The sequence below is a fragment of the Oculina patagonica genome, chromosome 2 (assembly GCF_052425735.1).
Source record: "Oculina patagonica isolate OP01 chromosome 2, crgOcupat, whole genome shotgun sequence".
Taxonomy (NCBI): domain Eukaryota; kingdom Metazoa; phylum Cnidaria; class Anthozoa; order Scleractinia; family Oculinidae; genus Oculina; species Oculina patagonica.
The window spans coordinates 39,741,745-39,766,945 of record NC_135759.1 but is presented as its reverse complement, the minus strand read 5'-3'; the positions used below and the strand labels follow the sequence as shown (position 1 = coordinate 39,766,945).

General features: G+C 39.0%; 1 protein-coding gene and 1 long non-coding RNA gene across 6 annotated transcripts; one reads left to right on the top strand and one right to left on the bottom strand.

The window, feature by feature from the left end:
* Positions 1-6,951: 6,951 nt before the first annotated feature.
* Positions 6,952-23,840, bottom strand: LOC144641661 (uncharacterized). Of its 3 annotated transcripts, none has more exons than XR_013568599.1 (3): positions 23,663-23,840; positions 18,728-18,812; positions 6,952-8,140 (listed from the first exon to the last, which is right to left on the bottom strand). It is a non-coding gene; the product is annotated as an uncharacterized LOC144641661 (long non-coding RNA). The 3 variants fall into 3 exon arrangements; XR_013568600.1 differs by having other exon boundaries at positions 18,728-18,802; XR_013568601.1 differs by lacking the exon at positions 6,952-8,140 and adding an exon at positions 13,933-14,065 and having other exon boundaries at positions 18,728-18,802.
* LOC144641595 (uncharacterized) lies at positions 14,059-18,766 on the top strand. 3 transcript variants are annotated; one of them, XM_078500640.1, is made up of 3 exons: positions 14,059-17,339; positions 18,045-18,114; positions 18,657-18,766. In XM_078500640.1, exon 1 carries the CDS (start codon positions 15,778-15,780, stop codon positions 16,399-16,401), a length of 624 nt encoding a protein of 207 aa, XP_078356766.1. In that variant the 5' UTR covers positions 14,059-15,777; the 3' UTR covers positions 16,402-17,339; positions 18,045-18,114; positions 18,657-18,766. The 3 variants fall into 3 exon arrangements, with proteins under 3 accessions (XP_078356766.1, XP_078356765.1, XP_078356767.1); XM_078500639.1 differs by having other exon boundaries at positions 18,045-18,136; XM_078500641.1 differs by lacking the exon at positions 18,045-18,114.
* Positions 23,841-25,201: the final 1,361 nt, after the last annotated feature.

Sequence of the window (25,201 nt, the reverse complement as noted above, 5' to 3'; positions counted from 1 at the left end):
ATTTTATAATTACGATAATATAACACGCCGCGTTTGAAAAGAACATACTCTCACGCCGCGTTTGAAAAGAACATACTCTCCCTGTAGGATCATTATTAAATAACCTGCGATGGTAGGGAGGGCATGATTTCAGGTTAGATCATTAGCGCCTTTTTTGTGTTATTGCATTGTTCATGGTTAAAAAAAAGCGTATTTTTGCGTGCGGTATGCTAAGCGTGAAGCAGTATGTTAATTTTATTTTCGCACGGTGCGAACAGTTTTTGAAAGTTCGTTGTAAAGTTCGGACGTTATTTCTTCAGTTGAGCCAGTATTTTATCTCCTTTGCCGAAGTTTGCTTAAGGATTCAGTATGGTTATCAGTGTGTTTCCTTTTCCTGGAACCGTAACAAATGTAAGTTTCTGTAGTTCGTTTATTTCGGTTTCAGTTTGCGTTGTTTTCAAGTTGTTTGTATTGTAATTTCTGTTGCTCGTATTTTATTTCAGTTGGCTCCCCTTGTAATACATCGCATTTATCTGGTTTCAGACTGTAAAGGATGACAATTATGTTACTTGTCAGATTGTAGCCTTATTTGGCAGTTACACTCCAGGATTGCCTACATTTCGAAAGGTAAAGATTGCTTCCAAAGCATCGCTATGCTCTTTGTTTGAATTCTTGACCCATAAAAAAACTACTGAAACGATTGACGTGTTCAGCTAGTTATATGTTCAGTTGAGCTTTTTAAATCGTAACAGTGTAACTGTGTTTGTGCGTGGTCAACAAGAATTTACAATTTTCGTTTAAATTGGAAAGAATAATTTCCGAAAGACGGACAGAAATTTGCGGAGGTCTTCGGCTGTTTCAGGATCAACTGTTTCTGACACGAAGCCAAGAAGATGCTAGTGGGGGCCATTTTACAGGCTCGCTCCGTGTTTAAACACCCAGGGCGATGTTAGCCTGCTATATTTTTTTAATAAAAAATTATTTATTGTGCGGGGTTTTTTTTTTTTTTTTTTTGAGTAGTGCTATATTAAAAAATAAATATAGATTGTTGAAAAAGAATATTAGGAAAAAAAAAAAAAAAACTAAAAATAAAAAAAAAATAGAAAATTTTTTTTCCCCCAAAAAAAAAAAAAGAAAAAAAAAAAGGGAGGGATACGGCCCCCTCCAATTTTGGCCGCCCCCCGAAATTTTTTCATCAAATTATTTCCAAACTGGACAGCATGTAGTCCAATTACGTATACAAAACAGGCGGTTTTGAGAGGCAGAGCGTGGAACGTGCGCTCCACGCGCGCCTTCACGCTTCACGCTTCGCGCTATGTTCGCGTTTCGCGCTTTTATTTGTTCCGCTAAACCGTCTGTTTTGAAGGCTAGGGTGAGCCTGCGCGCAGGCTTAATGACGTTAATTTTTATCATCTGAGATAAAAAATCTATTGACGACTTACGCCTGCAAGGCTAATGCTACGCGTCGCGTCTCCTCGCGCTAGGCGCGGGAGTGCGGACCACTTGTTGAATCCTTTGCACTAATTTCCGACCAAAATGAGTGTTTTGGCCATACTATATTTTACACCTTTATTCCAAAATCGATATCTTTATTCAAACCTCAAAATAAGGAATTTAGGCTAAACTTCCAGAAATTTATATTCAATAAAACAATGTTTCTTCTGAAATACACACTTCCAATGCAGAGTGCACAAAACGTATCAATGTCAGACCAAAATCTTCACACGCAGCATTAGACGCCTATAAAATTTAAGAAATGTAACAAGAATTATATCATACTGGCATGTAGCAAGTGTTTGCTAGTAACTTCCAGTTAAAACAATTAAAAAGCCAATGTAATTAAAGGAGCCAATCAGAAATCACAACTACCCCACGTGGGTAAGGATGATTTAAATTGACAGGTCCTCTTCGTCTCTGGAATTTTATCAAAAACCAGGAATGGTGAGATAGAAATGAGAAATCCTGACAGAGCTCGCCGTTACCCTTTCCAAAGTAACTTAACTTTTTACACAAAAGATTCAAAACCCTGAATTTGTTGAAACCTTTTAACAACTATCTTACTTTATTATTCAACACATGCGCGCGCTGCCCATATATGGTCAAAATGTTAACGATATCTGTCATCCGTACATAACAGATATCCTGCGATATACGTAGGTTGCGAAGATTCGTCCGAAATCTTGTAAAGCGTTGCATAATTACAGTTTTTCTTTCTGCAAAATGTGTTTCGTTGACAGTTTGTTGAATAATAAAACAATTATCCTGCTCAATCTTGCGGAATATCGTCTGATTTTAGCCAACTCGGCCTACGGCCTCGTCGGCTAAGTATCAGGCGATATTCCGCGCGATTTCGCAGGATAATTGTTAAAAATTGACAGACAATGACGTAAGAGGTGGAAAGCCCGTGCAATAAACAAGCCAATTAGCGAATAGTTTTATGATCACGTGATGTACGGGGGAAAAGCGCCTTCTTCAAAAAATTTCTCGCAAAACGCGGGTTTTACGAAAGCAGCTCGGAATTTCCATTTTTCGCTAACTTAATTGAAGATGTAACCGTCTTCAGCAGCATTCTACGAGTTACAAAAGCGAACTGAGGCAAACATGTGAGTGTCTTATTGAAAATCTTGTAATATTTGGAAAAAAATATCGCATTTATGTTTGTATAATATTTTTTTTCGCTCTCGAAAAACATTTGCTATACGAAATATGAAGGCTAAATTAGTTCCTCTTTAGCGACTTACAATAATTTTATTTTTTGCTCACAGAATTTGCCGGAGAAAATTGAAACACTGGCTCGTTCGCCTACTGCAAAAGTGTTGCTGTGTACACACGTGCTATCGCCATGCCGTATCGGAAACCATGTTAACAGTTCAAACCTTGTTAGGTAAGCATTATTCCTTTAGAGTATACTTCATGTAAATAAATAAGAGTTGACTGAAATTATTTTGATGCGGAAAAAATTCATTAAAGTTCCTTTAAAAATTAAAGAAACGAGGAAAACAGAATTCCAACGTGAACGCGCGAAGACCTGATTTTTGCCGCGCAAATCGAAACTTGCGGGGTCCTTTGAATGTTTTGCGTTGTACGCGGAATTTATTAATTTTAACAAAATTCGCTGACTCAAAGTCGCACTATGCTTTATATTATCCGCCTTTTTACAATTACACCAGAACTATTTTCTTTCAAAGAGCCTTTAAACTGTTCAATGGCGCGAATCAGCTCGTATTTCTTAATTTTTTTTGGTTGCCTCCGAATTCAATTCAGCAATTATTTTTTTTGTATTCTATTTTTATAAACTGAATGAACTCATTCAATAATGAACGATTTTTTTTTTCAAAAATCTAAATTTAGCTTTCTTTTATTTACTGTCAAAATTCTGCGGTTATGCGCGAGTCACGTTTCGCAGAAATTTAATTTGCGTGAGTGGATTTTATTTCAATTTTGGCAACATCCACGGAGTTACATTTGACTAATGTTCTAAACGTTGCGTTGGAAACGTTTTAAATTGTGTTTCATTCTTGGCATTTCAAAACAAGAAGATATTTTGAGTTTGGTCAGTCGCGTTAAAACACCGGCTCGCAAAACATCGTACAACATTGCAAACATCGCATGAGATACTGTGTCCAGTTCAAATACACAGTGGTGCTTGCGCAAACAATCCGGATGTTGTTTCCGTTAATTATAAAATCTGATTTATGAAATATTCGGTCTTAAAGAATTAAAATGCCCTTAAATAGAGTTTGCTTGTTAAATTGACGAATCTGCTAGGAAGCCCTTAAATAGCGTACTGTTTGGATTTGAGTTTCACAAACATTGCGTGACTCGAAAACCCTGTCAAATTTATATTTGTTCTGAATTTTTTTATTTCTGATTTTGTACGATATAGACTTTCTTCACTGTGTGTATATTTCAAATAACGAATTTTCCAGAAATTATTTGACTTCATGAAGTTTAGGCTTCCACAAACTATTTTAAACAATTTTCCAGGATGGCAGATCTTGCTGTGAAATTGACATTAATTTTTCTTTTCTTTACAGAACTTAAAGTGGGGTTATTGAAATAAGATCCTTTACAAATAAGAATAAAATGTTAATTTATTGGTTTGTGTTTTGCGGCTTAGCTGCAGTTCAGTCTGGGCCAGTTTCTCTTCACATTGGCAGCAAGGTCACTGGCCCAAGAAACAGAATTTTAATTTTGAGCTCACAACTCAGAGGGGGTTTAAAATAAGGTAACTCTCTCCTCCACAGAGGCTTTTTAAGTGGAGGCTCCTAATTTTACATAGTTAAAAATTTATATGAAATTTTTAGCTAAATTTTTATTTTTTACCAGACAGATTCTTAGTATGTATACTGGTATAATTATTTGTCTTAATTCCATGACTTTGACCAGATGCAGCTATGCTGCAGACTGTTTTTTTTTTTTTTAAATTAAGGACTATTCATTCAGGGGAGAAAGGACAGAAAACAGCTACCGACATGCTTAATTTCTTTTCACCTATCCCTGTTGCCCAGCCAGTTAAAAAACTGAAAAGAGGCCTCTGCACTGGAGAGATGAGACCAATATTATGCACGGCCAGCGACAGTTAGCCATACTCATTAAGTTTGGCTTTCAATCGGCGTAACAGTATATTTGTATTTCACATTCACTTACGTGGGTCGGCTGCAATAAGATTTTTACCTTTTGACAGATTTGGGTGGACATTTAGTACGTGTTGTGCAGGTGGTTTGAGCGTAATCTATATCATGTTGTGCATAATGTCTGATCTCAGTTTTATTCATATATGACCATATCCCCCCTCCCCCAGTAGATCAATACCATGTTCCCCCTCCTCATTTATTGTTTTGACATTATTTTCTGTTTTGCACATGTGAGCTATTTTGGGTTCATCTATAATGTCCTGCTATCAGTCACTGGAATACCTATGTCACATCTTCAAGATGGAGATATAGGTATTTTGGTGGCTGATGGTAGAGCTCGATCAGTGGTACAGCTCAGGCCATGATCCTCTATGGACATTTAACTTGTCACTATTACATAAATAGATTGTTACATTTATCTGGTACTTAATTGGCCCCATCTCCAGGGGTATAGTGCGCTCAACCTTTGATGTGGAGAGTTTGTTCCCTCTTTTTTCACACAGGGTTTTTTATGGGTTTTCGTACCGGGCAGCCCCACATCAGTCATTACCAACAGGATATGCAGAAACCATTGATATAAGCAGGCCACTGGCTACTTCATTGGCTTTTTCATACAAATCTCTTAAATTTCAATCAGTAGATCTAGTGAATGTAGAGCAATTATTGCTGTTGATCTTATTCTTCCTCCTCATTTTTTCAGCTTTCTTTGGTTCTTGAGGAGCACACTCCAGTTCTATCACCAGTTCCGGAACACATCCTTCCCCAAGGAATCCTCAGCTCCGCTCATACAAGAAAAGACCTGACTCCAGTACCAGTTCAACTCAAATGGGGACATTGTAAGAAGTGACGGGAATGGAGGGGTGGGAAAGATGGAGAGATTACTCTTCTCTTTTCCACTTCACATTTTCTACTTATGATTTACTCAGGAGAGAGAAGACTGGGAAAGAGTCAGTAAGAAGATTCTGATGGAAGACTTCTCTAAAGCATATATTGAACATATATGCTGTTGGTTGGTGTATTTCTTGTGGGTTGGGATGGTGGGTTTATCTGTAGGTAATATAGTAGAGCTCTGGATGAACCTTTACTACCAAATTTCGGCCAGAAGTCTGACAAAGACTTCTGATTCGGCATAATTTAATGTAGTTAGATTAGTTAGATTTCCCCCGGTGTGGTTGGTTCCTCCCTTTAGGCTCTCCCTTGGGTTCCTTTTCAGGTTTTTTCGGCCAAGATTCGACTTCTTAAATTCAACTTTCAAACCAATTTGACTTTTCTTCAACTTTTGGACAAGATTCGACTTTCTTCAACTCAACATGTACTGGCTCAACAACATGGATTTTTCGGCAGGTCCAGTTCTACTTCGGCAAGACATCTTTAGCACTGCGTCTCCTGCTTAATTGCGCGATTGAAACTTTCTTTTTATGTTTCACTTGATAGCAGGAGCTTTAAACACTGCAAACAAGTGAAACTTTCGACCAAATTATTTTTACCAAAAAAAAATTCTACAAAACCATTTCGGCCCAAAAGGTTCAACCAGATATGACCTAACTAACTGTAAAACTGTAACTGGAGATTTTAAGTCATTCAGCTGAGAGGAGAAAGGCTGTTTTTGCTACTCCTGTGCAGTTTACTGACGTAACTCTAGTTTAAGCGAATATTTATTTAGGACTTGGACTCGGAAAAGCAGTTTAGAGGAAATATAGGGGATGATACACACACCTAAGTTTAGGTTTTCAAAACATTTAGGCCAATTGTCTAATGTCATATTTTGGCAGTTTTGCAACTGTCAGTCCAAATTCTGGGCCATTTTCTGCTTTAGGTCTTAAGGTTTAAGCCATAATTGTCTTGACATGGCAGTTTCTCAACTGTCTGCTAAATTTGTTGCGACAATCAACTCATTGCCAGTGTGGAGCATGGAGCAGGAGCACTGGCAGTTTATTTTTAGCCTTAACAATGGCCCATATTATATTTGTTTGCACTTACACTTAAGGCCAATTGTCTTGTCATGGCAGTTTGTTAACTGTCGACCAAATTTTTTTTGAAAGTCAACTGATCACCTGCAAGGAACTTGGAGAGGTGGAGCACTGGTGTCTAACAGCAACCCATATAAGGTAGGGCAAGTTCTACACCCTGGCATCAGGTACGTGGAGTAACTTAGGATCATTATCACTTTCGGATTTCGATTTTCGGATTTCAGTTCGGCTCTCATTCGGCTTACGTTCGGCTCTTGATTCAGAATAAAATTGGCCTCCAATTTAATGCACAAAGGCTTGGTAGCGACTACAACTTGTTAGCAAGCCAGTACTGATGCTTATACCATCCGGGGCACCTAAAGTGTTCACATCGGGATGTCAACTTTTTCTGACATGGTAACACTTTGGGTTTCTTAGGATGGCAATTTTTTGCATAGGAATGCGCACGCCTTTAAATAATTAAATTTAGAAATCATGTAACATACTTTAAACAATAAAACCAGAAAAACTGTCTCTGTGTCCATTTTTTAGGCAAAATAGCTAACATTAATTTAAGGTAACTATGGCATTGTTGAACAATGCAAAACAAGATAAAAGTTCTAATGGTTTTTATTTTCAGGACTTTTAACAACGGTAACTTACAAATTTTATTTCAGCTCAGCCCATTTTCGGGGGCAAACTTGCAGGCTGGCAGTTAAATAAATTTAACAATAGGATTGTGATCACTCTTAAATAATTAAATTTAGAAATCGTGTAACGTACTTTAAATAAAACCAGAAAAACTGTCTCTGTGTCCATTTTTTAGGCAAAATAGCTAACATTAATTTAAGGTAACAATGGCATTGTTTAACAATGCAAAACAAGATAAAAGTACTAATGGTTTTTATTTTCAGGACTTTAAACAACGGTAACTTACAAATTTTATTTCAGCTCCGCACAGCCCATTTCCGGGGGCAAACTTGCAGGCTGGCAGTTAAATAAATTTAACAATAGGATTGTGATCACTCTTAAATAATTTAATTTAGAAATCATGTAACTTATTTGAAACAAAATAAATTAAAACCAGAAAAACTGTCTGATCTGTGTCTTTTTTCAAGTAAAATAGCTATGATTAATTTAAGGTAACTATAGCATTAATTCAGAACAATGCAAAGCAAGATAAAAGTACTAATGGTTTAAATTTCAGGACCTTTGGCAAAGGGTAAGTTAATTTCATTTCAGCTCCAAGCCCATTTTCAGGGGCATTCTTGCAGTCAGCTACACAGTTTAATAAAATTAACAAATGGTAAGTTACAAATTAAACAATTCTTATTTCAGCCTTGAGTCCATTATTGAGGACAGAATTTCGCAGCAACTGAGGTGTGGAAGCAGAAAACGTGATTCACAACTTTTGTGTCCAAGAGGATTTTGGATCACATTTCTTTCTTCAGACCTGTGGTAAGGTACATGTATATGAACATGCTGACAACAGGAATGATTATTTTCCAGAACATCTCATCACTGCCAGCTGTGCCTCAGGTTATGTGGACATTTAGCAGTGCCTTAAGTGTGACCCTAAACAGAAACAGAAATAGAGGTAATTATTAATTATTTTGATTTAATTATTTATTGGTAGCTTACAATATTTTTATGGCATAATTAAAAACTTTAACTTTCAAGCAGTCATTGAGAAATGAAGCACTGGCAACCTAATTGTCTGTGGAGGAAGTCAAATTATTTACAGTCTGTAATTATAAATGCCTTTTTCAGCCAAGTACACATGAAGGTGAATGCCAATTGACTGGTGGAATTCTACACCTTTTTCAGTGACATAACTGTATACAAATCACAAACAAAAAACACTGAGACTAGGACCATATTGTCTGGAAAGGAAGTCAAATTATATTCCATTTTTCAGTACCCGAAGTCTTAATTGACTATATATATATATATATATATATATATATATATATATATATATATATATATATATATATTATATTTTATGTAATTATTCACTACTAAATTACTGTATCATTTTTCAGCAGGTGCAACTGACACAAACAGTGGCCAATATAATTGTCTGTTATGGAATTCTAATTGTTTAGAACGTTTTTCACCATCATTATCAAGGAGGCAAAATAACATGAAGAGCATTGTTTCCTGCAAACACAGATAATAATTATTGTCTGTTGAGTAGACCAAATTCAATATATACCAATTTTTCAGCATCATTGAGGAGGCAAAATTAATTATATTGATAGGATTTTTTTAACAGTGACAGCACATAGATAATTAAGCAGTTAAGCAGACCAAATTATACATGAATTTATTCACACCACTGAGGAGGCAATTTTATTAATACCTGTTTTTCAACAGTTACAGCACATGGATATAACTGTCTGTTGAGGAGACCAAATTCATATACAATTTTTCAGCACCATCAAGGAGACAAATTTATATTAACAGCATTTTTCTACAGTTACAGCACATGGATAATATTAATTGTCTGTTGAGTGGACCATGCAAATTCAATACACAACTTTTCAGCTCTCTCAAGGAGACAAAATTACTTCTTAAATTGTATCTTGGGCATTTTTCGACAGTGGCATCAGCACATGGATAATTGTCTGTTGAGTGGACCAAATTCAATACACAACTTTTTAGCTCTCTCATGACCAAGGAGGCAAAATTATATTAATAGCATTTTTCAACAGTGATGGCAGCACATGGATATATTGTCTGCTGAGTGGTCCAAATTCAATACACAACTTTTCAGCTCCCTCAAGGAGGCAAAATTCTATTAACAACATTTTTCAACAGTGGCATCAGCACACGTATTGGATAATTGTTTGTTGTAATGAGTGGACCAAATTCAATACACAACGTTTTAGCTCTCTCATGACCAAGGAGGCAAAATAAATTATATTAACAGCAATTTTCAACAGTGATGGCAGCACATGGATAATTGTCTGTTGAGTGGACCAAATTCAGTACACAACTTTTCAGCTCCCTCAAGGAGGCAAAATTATATTAACAACATTTTTTGACAGTGACAGCACATGGATAATTGTCTGCTGAGTGGACCAAATTCAATACACAACTTTTCAGCTCCCTTGAGGAGGTAAAATTATATTATCAGCATTTTTGACAGTGACAGCACATGGGTAATTGTCTGTTGAGGAGGCCAAACTATACACAATATTTCAGCACCGTCACAGAACTTTTTATATCATGTTACTTAAAATGCCACATATTTTAGATGTTTACAATTTGCCGGGGGACAAGAGCAGGTTAACGATGCAGACTTTGTGTTTAGTAGCTAACTGTAGCCACAGAGATGACATCTGGTAGAAGTCCATAGAGAAGTCTGAGCCATCACAGTACAGCTAAACTAGTGTAGCCAATCCTGGGAACGAGATTGTAGTGTAGCATACCTGGAAACAGCCTGGTGGTAAAGAAGCAATTCACACCCCTCTGATACTGAGGAGCAATGGACAATCTAAAGGCAACAAAATGTCAACCCCCAGAGTACAAAAAACTGGAGACGTCTAGAAATCTTTGCATTGTAAGGATATCATTTTCGACAATGTCTGAATACTCTCTGAAAATCACTCGAGATTTCACTGGGAGATTTGATTAAAACAATGGATACTCCCATGAAAACTGGGACGGTTGGAAGTGGAAGTACTGGATACTACCATTCAGTGGGGGAAAACGGCACCATCTCATTTCGCTGTTCAAGCATTTACATGCCATGATTCCTTTCCTATATTAATCACTGATCAGCTTCATTTATGGGCATATTATATCACTGAGGATGGTTCTTTGGTTGGCTTAGGTGTATGTCACAGATCAAAAACACCTGCTGTTGATCCAAGTGGCTCCTCATGCAGGAGCAAATATCCCGGTTTCTGGTATTAAGCAGCTAGGAGTATTTCTACTCCCCCATGGATGTGATGCTAGCCCATCGCAGTGTTACCCCCAGCCAGTGAATTTGCCGGTACCCATTTATACACCTGGGTTAAGAGAGGCTCTATTGTGTCTTGCCCAAGAACACAAAGCCAGGGCTCGAACTCAGACCACCAGCTAGATGCGAAGCCCATTGCATGGCTCAGATCAGCTGTGTCATAAATAATTATTGTTGTCAGAAGATTAGGGCAACATTCTGTTGTTCTATTTTACCCCCCTTCTATTTTACCCCTACTCAGACCACCAGCTAGATGCGAAGCCCATTGCATGGCTCAGATCAGCTGTGTCATAAATAATTATTGTTGTCAGAAGATTAGGGCCAACATTCTGTTGTTCTATTTTACCCCCCTACATGCTTGCCCTGATGGCATGTTTTTCACAGTGGAGGTATTGGTTGTGAATCAGTGCCTTGTCATGTTAATTACATTTCAATCCTAAGATCATCAGGGAAGTCAGAAATGGCTGATATCAGTGCATGCCAACACTAACATTTCTGTCTTCTGTATTGCATGAGGTGACTAGCAGTATTGTTGACTACTCCTGGATAGAATGATGTTGGCACAATTACAAATTGTCTCTGATAAACATAAAGTGTCTATCTTTGAGAAGCTGACTGGAAGAAATAGTCCTTTGCCACTGTTGATGGAGACAAGACCACAAAGTCCAATAATGTTAAGAAGATCTGCTTTAAATAATGCTTTCATGTTCCTATCCACACACCTATTGACTTGAGATAGTGCTGGCTTCCCATTCTCTGACATTAAGACTTAAAACCTAAGTAGCCTGTTAACAGAATGGCAATTTAACAGTCAGGATCGGTTTTCAGGACTACCTTCACCTGGACAATCGAACTAGATGTGCTTGAAGGGCTGCTTTAGAATTTTCTTTGAAAACACGACAACAGTTATACAAATTTCAACCTTGTGATGTCTGCAGAGTCACTGTTTTGTGATCAAGTCAAGTTGGAGAAAAGAATACCTCAAAGTCTGCAACTGTAAGATTTGTACAGCAGGTCATCTCTTTTGTCTCTGTAAGTCCAAAACAGCATATTTTTTTTTTCTTTCATAACAATTTTGCTCAGCTTAGGGCTGTATCCATGCAACACACAAAGGACTGTGGAGTTCTCTGAAAGGCCTCAAAGTCTTTTTTTAAGTTTCTCCCAGTTTGTAAAACTTGGTCTTCCTGTGGTATCAATCACCCTCTCCATTTGCATTTCTGGTGATGCTTTTGAAAGGTACTACAATATGATGTATCCATGGATAGAAAGGCCACTACACCCCAAGGACTTGGGGTCAAACAGTGTTTCTTGATACAAATGAGTTCTCAGGAGCAAAGATCCCAGCTTGTGTGAAGACTGCGTGGAACAAAAGTGCGATCAATCACCTTCACACAGCTGGACTCCAGGTCATAACTTCTATCTCTAAATACAGCTTTGATTCTATAAATTCTTTGATCAGCTTTTTAGCCACATCCAACAACTGCATAAAACCTACGAGCAAAGCCCTCAGTAGTTCTTATTTTTTTCTGCCGGTCTGTAGATCTTGGCCTTCCTGTGGTATTATTCATTCAGTCTATCTCTATTTGCATTGATGATGCTTTCATTGGGAACTGCATTATGATGTAATCTACAAAAAACCTGTGGATGCCAGGCCAAAATACTACACCCCAATGGCTCATGGTGCAAAATAATTTGCAATAAAAAGTGGAAGTACATTGTATAGTAAATTTCTCCATGCCCACTGAAAACTGCTTCACTGTATCTAATTCAAAATCTCTGCTTGTAGACATCAACAACTTTCAATGCATGCCGAGCTACCTTTGTATGGCAGGGGTCTTTCTTGCAGACACTGAATACATGTATGACTTCTGAAAAACATAAGCCACCACCCCATTATTTTAATTCTCCCTTGTGCTCTACACAGGAATGCTGGACGATGTTTAAATCAACAAATTAGCAGTGATGGGGTTTCATTTGACTCCATTAACCAACTTGGACAGTGATTCTGCAGATTATAAATTATTGGCTTGATTACAAAAGTGGGGCCACTAGTTATAGTCCGGAGGACATCACTGTAGAGGACAAGGACAATCACACGAGCATTGGATATTTAAAACCTGTTTGCAGATAGCAATTATGGTAGTCATCTCAAGTTCAAGACCGAGCTGCAAATCTTGAAAGAATCCTACAATTTTGTACTTTGAAAACAGTCAACTTCCATGTCCCTGAGTGAGGAATTGAAGACAACTTGTACTTCACTGACAGCCAATGAATGGTCGGCCATGCAGATGACTTCACAATACTGTCACACCCTACACTTCCCGGCATTAAATGGAAAGGATCTTAAAGCAAAGGACCTCATCAGAAGGAACTGTGGCAACATTCAATGTTGCAGTTCTGCATATCATATCGGGCGTTTGTTTTTTCCACTGCTAAAACATTGTCATCCAGCCAGTTAACCTGCATTTCAAGGACCCATAATATATCTGCTTGGATGTTGCTGTCTTCTTGGCTAAGCCTGAAGCGTTTTGTGTCAAACTCTGAAGTCTTGTGCTTCACATGTCTGGACAGTACCCTCTACTGTCTGAATTGAAAGTGTTTTACAACTGGGATCCATGCATAATCTTAATGTACTCTGGAATCTTTCTGGTGAATGCAATGCTCTGAAAACAAGGAGTAGGATCTTTTGTTTCCTGGACAACCTTTACCTTTTTAATTGACTTTATAAGTGGCTAAAACAGCAACTGTACCTCAATATACATATAGTTCTTCCTATTTCACTTCTTATGGTCATCACGTGGGCTTAACACGGCTTGTTTCTCTTCTTTGCACGGAAGAATCAACCAATTGAAGGTCTCTGTAGTTTCGGTTTTGGGATTTCAGTTTCTTGGCCAGTGGAAATCAATCAGTTTTGTAGTGACATCACATAATTAATGTTCTACACATGAATCCAATTTGTTCTTGATTTCAGCATCACCTGTCAGTGAGCAGTTTTCAATGCAATCATCTGTGAAACCTTTTACTATTGGAGAATCAACTGAAAGTGCAAGCAACTCTACCCCAAACTTCATGTATATGCTGCCAGATTCTGGTCTTATTTGCTGTTGGTCATTGACTACACTGTCTAACTGATCAGTTGACTGATCCACGTACAAGTTGAAATTTAACTGTTTGGCTCTAGCATTCTGGACTCCTAATTTGGATCTGCTCTTTTAAAGCCTCAACTGCTTCTGCCACATTTAACAGCTGTTTCTAGAGTGTCCTTTTCTCCTCTCAACAGTCTCTCAACTATTTCACCCTGCTTGTGACCACATACAAAATTATTGACAATTGGTGATGGTTTAATTATCCCAGCTAGATTTTACTTTGTTTCGCAAACTCCTGAAGAACTTGTCTTCAGTTTCCTGATCTTTCTGGTCGGTACTAGTCCTCTTCCTTTGAGTTTGTGTCTTTCAAGATTCACATCAATTGTCTTTCAAAGTGCTCGCAAAGTTTCTCCATCTTTACTGATTTTCTTAAGTTGTCTGTAACTGAAAGATGTTTAGACTTCAGAAAACATGGCATCAACTTCTGTCAGCAGAGGTTAATTTTAAGGTGGCTTTAATTTCTTTACTCGAGATCTGCCTAATCAATTGTCTCATTGCATCTCATCGTCATTATCACTTATCCCTTCTCTCTTCTTGGAGATTACATGTTAAGCTTCTGTTCTTAACACATACATTGTACTCCAAGCAGGTCTCTGAAGACAGGAGTTTTTACCTCCTATAAGTCAAACCCAACTGCCACACAAACTTTTTTCTCAACAGCTTAATTGTCTGCCTGTCTAAAAAATTGCAGTTTAATTCTTCTCCCGTTTTTGACATTTTCATCAAAATTAGTAAACTTATGACATTTGAGAAAGAACTTAAGGCAAATTGAATTTCAGTATTCAAGCTAATTAACTGGAATCCATTAATATTGTAGGATGCTCTACCGCTGAGCTGAAGCCACAATGGGAACAGGTGAATTGCAAAGTCTATAAAATTGTCTGGTTACCCACAGCATGATATATGAATGAAAAACAAACATTGTCTAGGACTTGCATATTGCTATCCAAATTCTCTACAGTCTTTGCATTAAAATAAGTTACTGCATGTATAGACTGAGATTTGATGCATCATTGGAGTTCAATGCCATATTCATGTGAAGCATTCATTAATTTTGGTTTCCACAGCGATGAATTTTTTAAAAAATGCATAACCTTTTTAAAACTGATGAAATTTTGGCTTTAGTGGGATTCAAACCCATGATACCAGACTGCAGTACTACTGTTCAACCAGTAATAGCTATGGAACCACTTGGAGATTGTAAATTATTAATTACCATGCATTAGATCTTTTTAATCAAAGGACCAGGACAATCACCATAGATCTTTCATCCCACACTCAGCACGAGAGACAGACAGGCATACAGGCCAACCAGGAGTACAGACCACTCATCCCATACAAAGCAGACAAGTTCTGCAGTGAGCTACAGTAACAGCCAGCCAGCACCATAGACCTCTCATCCCATACAGAGCAGTACAGTTGGACAGACCACAACAGGCCAGCCAGGACCATGGACCTTTCATCCCATACAGAGCAGTAGAGTTGGACAGACCACAACAGGCCAGCCAGGACCATGGACCTCTCATCCCATACAGAGCAGTAGAGTTGGACAGACCACAACAGGCCAGCCAGCACCATAGATCTCTCATCCCATACAGAGCAGTAGAGTTGGACAGACCACAACAGGCCAGCCAGGACCATGGACCTTTCATCCCATACAGAGCAGTAGAGTTGGACAGACCACAACAGGCCAGCCAGGACCATAGACCTCTCATCCCATACAGAGCAGGAGAATGGACAGACCCCAACAGGCCAGCCAGGACCATAGACCTTTCATCCCATACAGAGCAGTATAGTTGGACAGACCCCACCAGGCCAGCCAGGACCATTGACCTTTCATCCCATACAGAGCAGTAGAGTTGGACAGACCACAACAGGCCAGCCAGGACCATTGACCTTTCATCCCATACAGAGCAGTAGAGTTGGACAGACCACAACAGGCCAGCCAGGACCATGGACCTCTCATCCCATACAGAGCGGGAGAGTTGGACAGACCCCCAACAGGCCAGCCAGGACCATAGACCTCTCATCCCATGCAGAGCAGGAGAATGGACAGACCCCCAACAGGCCAGCCAGGACCATAGACCTCTCATCCCATGCAGAGCAGGAGAATTGGACAGACCCCCAACAGGCCAGCCAGGACCATGGACCTTTCATCCCATGCAGAGCAGGAGAATGGGACAGACCCCCAACAGGCCAGCCAGGACCATAGACCTCTCATCCCATGCAGAGCAGGAGAATGGACAGACCCCCAACAGGCCAGCCAGCACCATAGACCTCTCATCCCATACAGAGCAGTAGAGTTGGACAGACCACAACAGGCCAGCCAGGACCATGGACCTTTCATCCCATGCAGAGCAGGAGAATTGGACAGACCCCCAACAGGCCAGCCAGGACAATTGACCTTTCATCCCATGCAGAGCAGGAGAATGGACAGACCCCCAACAGGCCAGCCAGGACCATGGACCTCTCATCCCATGCAGAGCAGGAGAGTTGGACGGACCCCCAACAGGCCAGCCAGGACCATAGATCTCTCATCCCATGCAGAGCAGGAGAGTTGGACAGACCCCCAACAGACCAGCCAGGACCATAGACCTCTCATCCCATGCAGAGCAGGAGAATGTACAGACCCCCAACAGGCCAGCCAGGACCATGGATCTTTCATCCCATGCAGAGCAGGAGAATGGGACAGATCCCCAACAGGCCAGCCAGGACCATAGACCTCTCATCCCATGCAGAGCAGGAGAATGGACAGACCCCCAACAGGCCAGCCAGGACCATGGACCTTTCATCCCATGCAGAGCAGGAGAATGGGACAGACCCCCAACAGGCCAGCCAGCACCATAGACCTCTCATCCATGCAGAGCAGGAGAATGGACAGACCCCCAACAGGCCAGCCAGGACCATGGACCTTTCATCCCATGCAGAGCAGGAGAATTTGGAAAGACCCCCAACAGGCCAGCCAGGACCATAGACCTCTCATCCCATACAGAGCAGTAGAGTTGGACAGACCCCAACAGGCCAGCCAGGACCATGGACCTCTCACCCCATGCAGAGCAGGAGAATGGACAGACCCCCCCCCAACAGGCCAGCCAGGACCATAGACCTCTCATCCCATGCAGAGCAGGAGAATGGACAGACCCCCAACAGGCCAGCCAGGACCATAGACCTCTCATCCCATGCAGAGCAGGAGAGTTGGACAGACCCCCAACAGGCCAGCCAGGACCATAGACCTCTCATCCCATGCAGAGCAGGAGAATGGACAGACCCCCCCCCCCCAACAGGCCAGCCAGGGCTGGGTTGTTCGAAAGGCGATTAATGCTAACCCAGGATTAAAAGATGATCGAGGTTTTAATATCTCTTGTTTTAAAAGGTTTTCCATAGCTAATGTTTTGTGAAGTTTGAGATTGGTCCACGTCAAAACTGGGGGACAGAAAATATTAACAGAAAACCTCAACGAAATGTTATAAAATTGAAATCAAATTTCACGCTAATCCTGGATTAGCTTAATCGTGCTTTGAACAACCGGGCCCAGGACCATAGACCTCTCATCCCATGCAGAGCAAGAGAATGGACAGACCTCCAACAGGCCAGCCAAGTAACAAGGATCCCACAACCCAGCAACAGAATAGAGCCATGTTGGACAAGCAGCTTCAAGGTAAGTCCTCATATATGGTAACCAGTTCACAAACATACATTGTACTTTGTAACTTACATGTAGATCCATGCACTCAGATCCACAAGATGGATACTCATTCTTCTATTTTATATCCGTCTTGTATGTCATTCTACCTTAATCATTGATCTCACTATGAAAACTAGTAGTTTCCACAGTGAGATCAATCAATCATAATAAAAATGTTGACCTCACTCAGTATAAAACTGGGAGCCATTAATCGTAATATTACCTTATTATAGGAAATTAACGCTTGTGTTAATAACGTATTTGAAATAACGCGACTTAAATAGGCGATTGAAGAAAAAATACTTCCCAATAAGAAAAACGCGAAAGAGGAGGTAACATTTCAAAATGAAGGAAATTAACGCGACGAACACAAAGAAAAGAACTTGTTGAGACAACAAGAACAAGTTTACTTTAACACAAAGGAATCTGCCGCCTCGAGCGTCCTTTACAGTTTTAGAGATCCGGCAATTTCCACCCTGATAAAATTATGCCTTTTCCTAAGAATAAAGACTTCTGCACTGTATCGAGAATTGGGGCCAAAAATGGAAATTAACGTTCCACTTATAAATGGCGCGGAAATTAACATTACAAAAATTAACGCGACTTAAATTAACGCGAATTTTTTCCTATAATAAGGTAAGTGCAAATTAAAATACGAAACATTCTGCTCTCATTTAGGCTGTGATTAGCTGAGATGTTATACTGATACTGGATTTAACAACAGCTGTGTTAGGAAGCTGCTCTGAAAGTTAGTATACTAGCTTATACTGGTAAGGAATTTGTTCTACATTTTAAGAATAGCATTCAAGGGGACCATTTTTCAGACTTCTATTTCGTTTAGAAAAATTCATGATACATAGAAATATAAATGATAAGAACCGACATTAAAAACGAAAGTGGAGGGAAATTGTTCCAGAAAATATCAACACCACTCCCACAGAAGGTTTTTGGTTTGAATCCCCACCCCTCTGAAAAAATGGCTGTTGAGACCCCCCCCCTACCCCCGAGGAATTTCCAATGACCTTCCATGGGGTGGGTACGGATATTTTCTGGAATTGCACCACTCATTGATGATAAATATCAAAGCGGTGTAAAATGCTCTTTGCTTAACAGCTCATGCTGGTTTGGTGTTCGAAATAGAGTTGTACATGTAGAAATATATCATTATGCTAAATGCAGGCTGTTTCCTGATGATATTAATACATTTCTATTCAGATCACACAGAGGAATCAGTCATTTGAAACTGACATTAATTTTATTAGTTTGTTTGTTTTTTCTTAAAATTTTTAGTTTGACAATGGTAAACGACTGAGATGTCTGCATAATAAAGAACCTCATCCAACAGGAAATGACATGGGTACCTGTCATGAAGCTTATCACAATGCTGTCTTCACATTAGGTGACAGGACACAGCAGCCTAAGGCAGATCTATCAACCTGAAAGGAACTGATGAACAAAATGATTAGCAACCTGGCTTGCTCCATCTTGAAAGGTAAGAAACGTGATGGCTTAATTTACAGCAAGGGTCACATTTTAAGCAAATGAAAGATCATCGCAGTATGTACTCAACTAAGCGTGGAGCAGCCTGAAAAAAGGCGCGGGAATCGAACCCATGACCTCTGCGATACTATACTACATTACTGCGATGATCTTTCATTCTTAAAATATTCCGCGTAAATCACTATTTCATAAGGGTCACATTATTTGTTTATCATTACAAAAATGTTTCGTAAGCTCAGACATTCTGACGTTTACACCAGTGAATAACTCAAAATCGCTAGAATACCCTTGTGAATATTCTTTAAAAAAAGTGAAAATTAATCAGATTTCAACTGTGCAGAAACAACATTTTTTGTGATTCAAATCTATACCTCTTACATTTGAATATGTAAATGTTATTTATTATAGTCTTATAAATAAATAAAAAAAAAAAAAAAAAAAAAAAAAAGCACACATAAAACCACAAACAAAAAATAAATACAACATTTTTCATATCTATTCAGTAATAGCTCTATCTTATTTTTTTTCAGCAAGTGACCATGGATAATTGATGCCAGACAGTTGAAAAGCCTTAGTTTCTATCAAGTTAAAGTCTATGCATTCTTGGAGACCAGGGGCAGTTAGTCGGGCAAAATAAAGTGAACCATGCAGAAATCCTTGTGACGAAAGTTTTCAATAAAAACTTTTGTCCCCATGATTTCTGCCGGGCAGTTTACTTGCTTTCATCCTGACTAACCGCCCCTGAGTCTCCAATAGCTGCTGTCCTTCAGATATCAAGACTGAATAAAATTGTAAAGTCCTCAGAATCATGTACCATCTTCAAGCTAGCACATCTAAGAGATAAGAATAAGAGCTAGGTGAAATATCTTAATACCTCCCTCAGTTGAATCATTTAATATTTTATTTACAGACATGCCTTTTTTTCAGTAGACTATTCCTGTCACATAGTTTACAGACTTGTGTCCGGCATTAAATGAAATTTCAAATTAAATATTTACTTACTAAAATAATAGCAACAGATCAAGCTATTTGTTTAGACACAATAGCTAGAAATGCTATTATTTAAAAATGAAAAGCATTATTTAGAAATATTACTTTGTATGCCATCATCAAAGATAAATGACAGCTTACAAAGGTACTATTTTAAATAATAGCTCAGTTATTTTTGTTGAAAAAATTATAGCTTGGAAGCTATAATTTAAATTTTTAGTGATAACTTGAAAGTTATTATTAAGGATAACTTAAGATCTATTATTAAAAAAATTTTATTTGATACTAAGGCCCAAGTCTGTATGCGATTTGATAAGTCTTAAGAAAAGAAAGATAGCATGTTAGTGTTTTTAAGCTTGTGGGTAAAATTGGACATGCATGATTATCTTAACTAATTACCTTCATTCTGAGGTCTATTAGACTGCCTCTTGAGGTCAGACTTGAATTTTAAATCACAAAATTTTATTATTTTTTCTAAACTTGGCAAAATACTTTCAAGGTAAAAATTCACTCTGGACATAATGAGCTCTCCTTTGCTTGCTTTAAAGCTAACTTTAATCCTGACATATAATCCTAAATAGCAACTAATGCACTGATAACAAATGGAGAGTTCTTTTATGTATCAGTTTGGATTAAAAAAGCCTTTAAATTAAAAAGTGTTTGCATGAATTAAATTTGGTTTAAAATTCAAGTCAACCTGATTTAGCTGTCATTTCATCAAAAAATAAATGAAATAATTTACCAAATAAAAAATCCAAAAAAAAAAAATTAAACAAGTTCACATTACGTTGTGCAGGTAATTTGATTTTTACTTATATATAGGCAAATAAAGGAAAGTATGTGGTCAGGCTGGGAGTTGTAGCAAATAGCAGGTTTTTTCTGACCTACATATAGCTGCAGTATATTTAGACAGAAATTGCGTTCACGTGCATGGTTATTATTAATAATATTAGCCTGTTACAAACACTTTAGCAAGTTTATGAGAACTCAAAAGTTTGGGATCTGGGTTGTATTCTTGGGGATTTGAAGTTTGGGTCAGGAGGTTGGATCGGGTTAGGGTTAGAGATGAGGGCTTGGGATGGGGTGAGGGCAAGGGTTTGGGATTGGAGTTTGGGATGGGGTTGGGCAAAGGTTGGGGTTTGGGAATAGGATTTGAGATGGGCTTGGGCAAGGCCTAGGGATTAGGGTTTGGGATGGGCTTGGGTCAGGGGTTAGGGGTTAGGGGGGGGGGGGGGGGGGGGGGGGGGGGGGGGGGGGGGGGGGGGGGGGGGTTTGGGATGGGAGTAAGGCAAGGGTTAGCCGGCAATAGGGTTTGAAGTGGGGGTAAGGGAAAGTGTATGGGATTGAGGTTGGGGTTTGGGTAAAGGTTAGGGTAGTTACTGGGTTTTTTGGTTTTTGAGTTCTCACAAACTCGCTAGTGTTTGTATCGAGCCTATGATTTCCAATGAGCACACAAACTGTTATGTTTGGCATCGTCAACTTTTATATAAATTATATACAACTCCTTGATCAGTGCTTTGCTTGGGGCAATTTCTTGCAGTACTTCAATTATTTTATTGAAATCATACTGTATCATGTATTGTTCAATTTAACATGTAACTATACTCTAAGTTAGAGCTTTTTTGAGGTGAACTGCATTGTTTTGGAGAATATGTTTCCAGTTTTCTCTGTGTTAGGAGTTTTGCTGGTTTTATGCATCCGGCTTTTCACCACTAATTTTGTTATGCACACTTTGTCAATAATTAATGATTACCGTACCTAATAAAGTAGTAATATGGAGATAATGTTGTTTTGCTTTTAGTTCTGTTTCAGCCATCACAGTAAAAATGAAAATGTGAAATGTTTCGTTTTTCAACCCCTTCCAGGGGTCATGACTGGTCCCTCAGAATTTTGCAGTGCTCGCAAAATTAGAACTCTGCTCGGAATGCTCGCAAAATTTTAGTGGGTGCTCGTTTGCTTGAGGTCGCATATTTTTACAATTGCTCGCATGCTCGGTTTTCAGTGGCGGCAGCTTTTTGAATAGTGCTCGTTGCTCGCAAGGCTTACTTTTGTCAATGCTTGTGCTCGCAAAGAAAACGCTCTGCTCGCATGCTCGCAAATGCTCGCAAAGACCATTCGATACCCCTCCTTCTCTACCGTAAAAGTGTTTCAGTAAGACAGGTTCAAGCTAAAGACAGCCTCAATCAGTATTTCTTTAAGAAAACACTGAGAGGAAAAAGAAAGTTGTCCCTCTTTTGTCACAATTATCAAAATGTAAATTGTCTTTGTTCTCGCAACCATTACATGTCTTACATCAACACTGAGTTTCTATAGAGCTTTGGAATTATGGCTTTTAGGGTGTGCAACCTAATAGTGTGTTTTCTAATATGTTTTCATGATCTGCAGTGGAGGGCTGTTAACTGCTCAGTAATTTATGTGCATTATGCATCCATTTAAAAAGTGCAAAGGGTTTCTGGCTAAATTATCTGGCTGAAATTTGTTGAGAAGAATAACTTTCATCACAGGAGGTATTAGCGGACCTGTCCAAGTGCGATTTTTGATGTGGTTGCTTAAAGATTACTGATTATGTAAGAAAAACGGCAGGCATATAAAAACTGCGAATGTTTTTTTTTTTTCAGTCAAGAAGATGGGATTACCGTTATATGTCCTTTGTTGGGTTGGCCATTTGGCTACAAAATTTTGTCTCTGGAAACAGTCCTCAGTGGAGGACATGTTTGCATTCTCAGCCCAAACCACAAAGGTGTCAATAAAATTTCAAATTCCCCACTCCTGAGATTATAGACCTGCCAACTCTCACGCATTATGCGTGAGTCTTGTGCTTGCGGATCCAAAATGTTGATCTCACGCATACAGGCCAATTTCTCACGCCTGACTGACAAATTTCGATTTCTTACCCTTGAAACCCTTTAAATATAAGTTTAAATATAAGCATACAATAACGTGGAAAATGAGCACTGCTATTCATGTTTGAGTCAATTTCGCACACTTTGGCAACGTTTGATAATCGTGAGAACATCTTCGTTACTGTTCGGTAATGCTCGGAAGTTGCTGGAACATCTTCGGAAATCTCTGGAAATAGTCAGAACATTTTCGGAAAATGTGGATAGCAATCTCATGCTTTTGAGTTAGGAACAGTTGGCAGATATAAGATTATGAGGGTAGCAAATGCCCTGGGTGGGTGGGGGGAGGGATTTGCTGAAGTTGACAGATGCAGTTTCAAATTGCTGACTCAAGGTTGATACGGGCTTTGCCATTTATACCATGCCATAGAAAATACAGCCAATCAGAATACAGAAAAGCCGTTGTATATTCGACGGCGTTCAACCGAACCTTCCCATCGTGCGCTGCGATCTTATTCTCGATGAAATTTAGTAAGCGTATTTTCTATGGCATGGTATAAAATAGTTACATAACACTTTCTCGTGGTATACTATGGAATATCCGACTTGTCACTTGTATTTTCTTCGTATACACACTCGCCTAAAGGCTTGCGTGTATACCGAGAAAATACAAGTGACTCGTGGGATATTCCATAGTATGCCACTCGAAAGCGTTGCATAACTAGTATTTATCAAGTATTAGAGGCAAGATTTCCCCAGAGCACCATACATTGAATTATGCATACAATTTTGTAACTGTTGCTCTGTTCATCAGTGTGTGAAGGAATAATTAATATGCATTATCAACGTATGGTGCTCTGCGGAAATCTTTTCAGTATCAGCTTATATTATAAAAGTCTCGAGCTTGAAGTTTAAACTTCAAAATTATGAAAATTACAATTAAGTGACTTTTTACGGTTTACTGACCTCACTACTGCATTTTAGTCTCAAAATCTGTCAAGTAAACAGCTATATCCTGTCCATCGAACGCTCACACGATGCATAGCTTGGGTACAGTTACAGTTTGTGCGATCCATATCACCGAAAACGCTTTTTAAATTTAATGAAATAAAAACTGTTTTTCGATGCCGCGCGGGCGCCATCTTGGATTGAGAAAACAGGGAACGAGGGAGTAGAAGTAGGACTGGGGCTAGCCTCGTCACGTCACGCAATTCACAGGGAACCCAAACGCTACCTGCATTCCTAGATCCTATGTTTTTTTTACCGGTTTGGGGACGGTACGATTTGAATCAGAGCGAAGGCGGTTTACGGCCACCTTGAAGTGGGCGTGAAAAATACCCGATCCGGGCGGGAGAAGCCCTCTTGTGCTGTTCGTGAATCTATTTTGTTTGCAAAACGTTTACCAAGAGAGATTCAGTTTTTGTCTATTTTAAAAGTGGGCAATGAAACCTTACATTGATAAAACGTTAGAGACCAGTTTTTGGCCAGAAAGTCATAAAAACAGCTTTAGGTTAAAAAATGGCTTCCGGTCCTTTGAGAAACGAGCACCTGGTCCGATTAAAATTTAAAGCCCACGATTGACGTTCAGTCGTTGTATGGCCAGACTCTGAGCTTATTCACTTAAATCCGCTCAAAGCTGATTGGCCGACAATCAATCTCGTTCCCAGAGCCCGAATATAATGAACACTCTGTGGCGTGCACATGGTACAAAATGTTGGAGCACAAGCTCGCTTGGGACATTTAAAAAGAGGCAAGCATGACTGATTAAGGTTCAGAGCCGTAGCTGCTTTTAGGCAAACCGAGGCACTTGCCTCAGTCATTTTTTCGTTTTTGTTGTTGTTGTTTTTTTGTGGGGGATACTAAATACAATAAAAATAAAAAACACACTGCGGTGACAAACATGACAAGACAACGCATGTCGGAAAAAAACTTTGATTTAACGTTTCGTATGTTACAACATACATCTTCAGAAGTGACCGTTAAAAAGATTACCGTAAGATTTAGGTAATTCCCTAGAAATAAAACTGCTCATAGATTCCCAACCAAACTTTGCCAGTTGGTTGTTTACCTTAAGGGAAGTTAAATTTTGAAATAAAGGGGGGGGGGGGGGTCACTGTATTTGTTTAGGAGCAGTAAGACCTTGTATTTACCATATAATTCCTTATATTTCCTTTGCGAGTACTGGCAAAGTACACGTTTTCGGCGATAATGTATTATTCTGCCATAGAAATTGATCCGTATTCATTTTATAGAAAGTATTTGATCACTATACTTTTGAACTAAGAGAAAAAAATGATAGGTCACTGAACTCATTTACGAGAAAACGATGATTTCTCTCTCTCGCGAGCCAATACCCCAACAACAACATTATATTATTATTATTATTATTATTATTAATTATTATTATTATTAAGTCGCATAGAAAAAAGCCGCCATTTTGTTTATGTGCGCGCGCTAATTACGCGTAAAATTTTGCGCAGTAAGGATGCGCAATGCAATACTAGG

Bases quoted from the DNA above. Each gene is read 5' to 3' on its own strand.
- LOC144641595 (XM_078500641.1), top strand. From the start codon at position 15,778: ATGCAGAGCAGGAGAATTGGACAGACCCCCAACAGGCCAGCCAGGACC.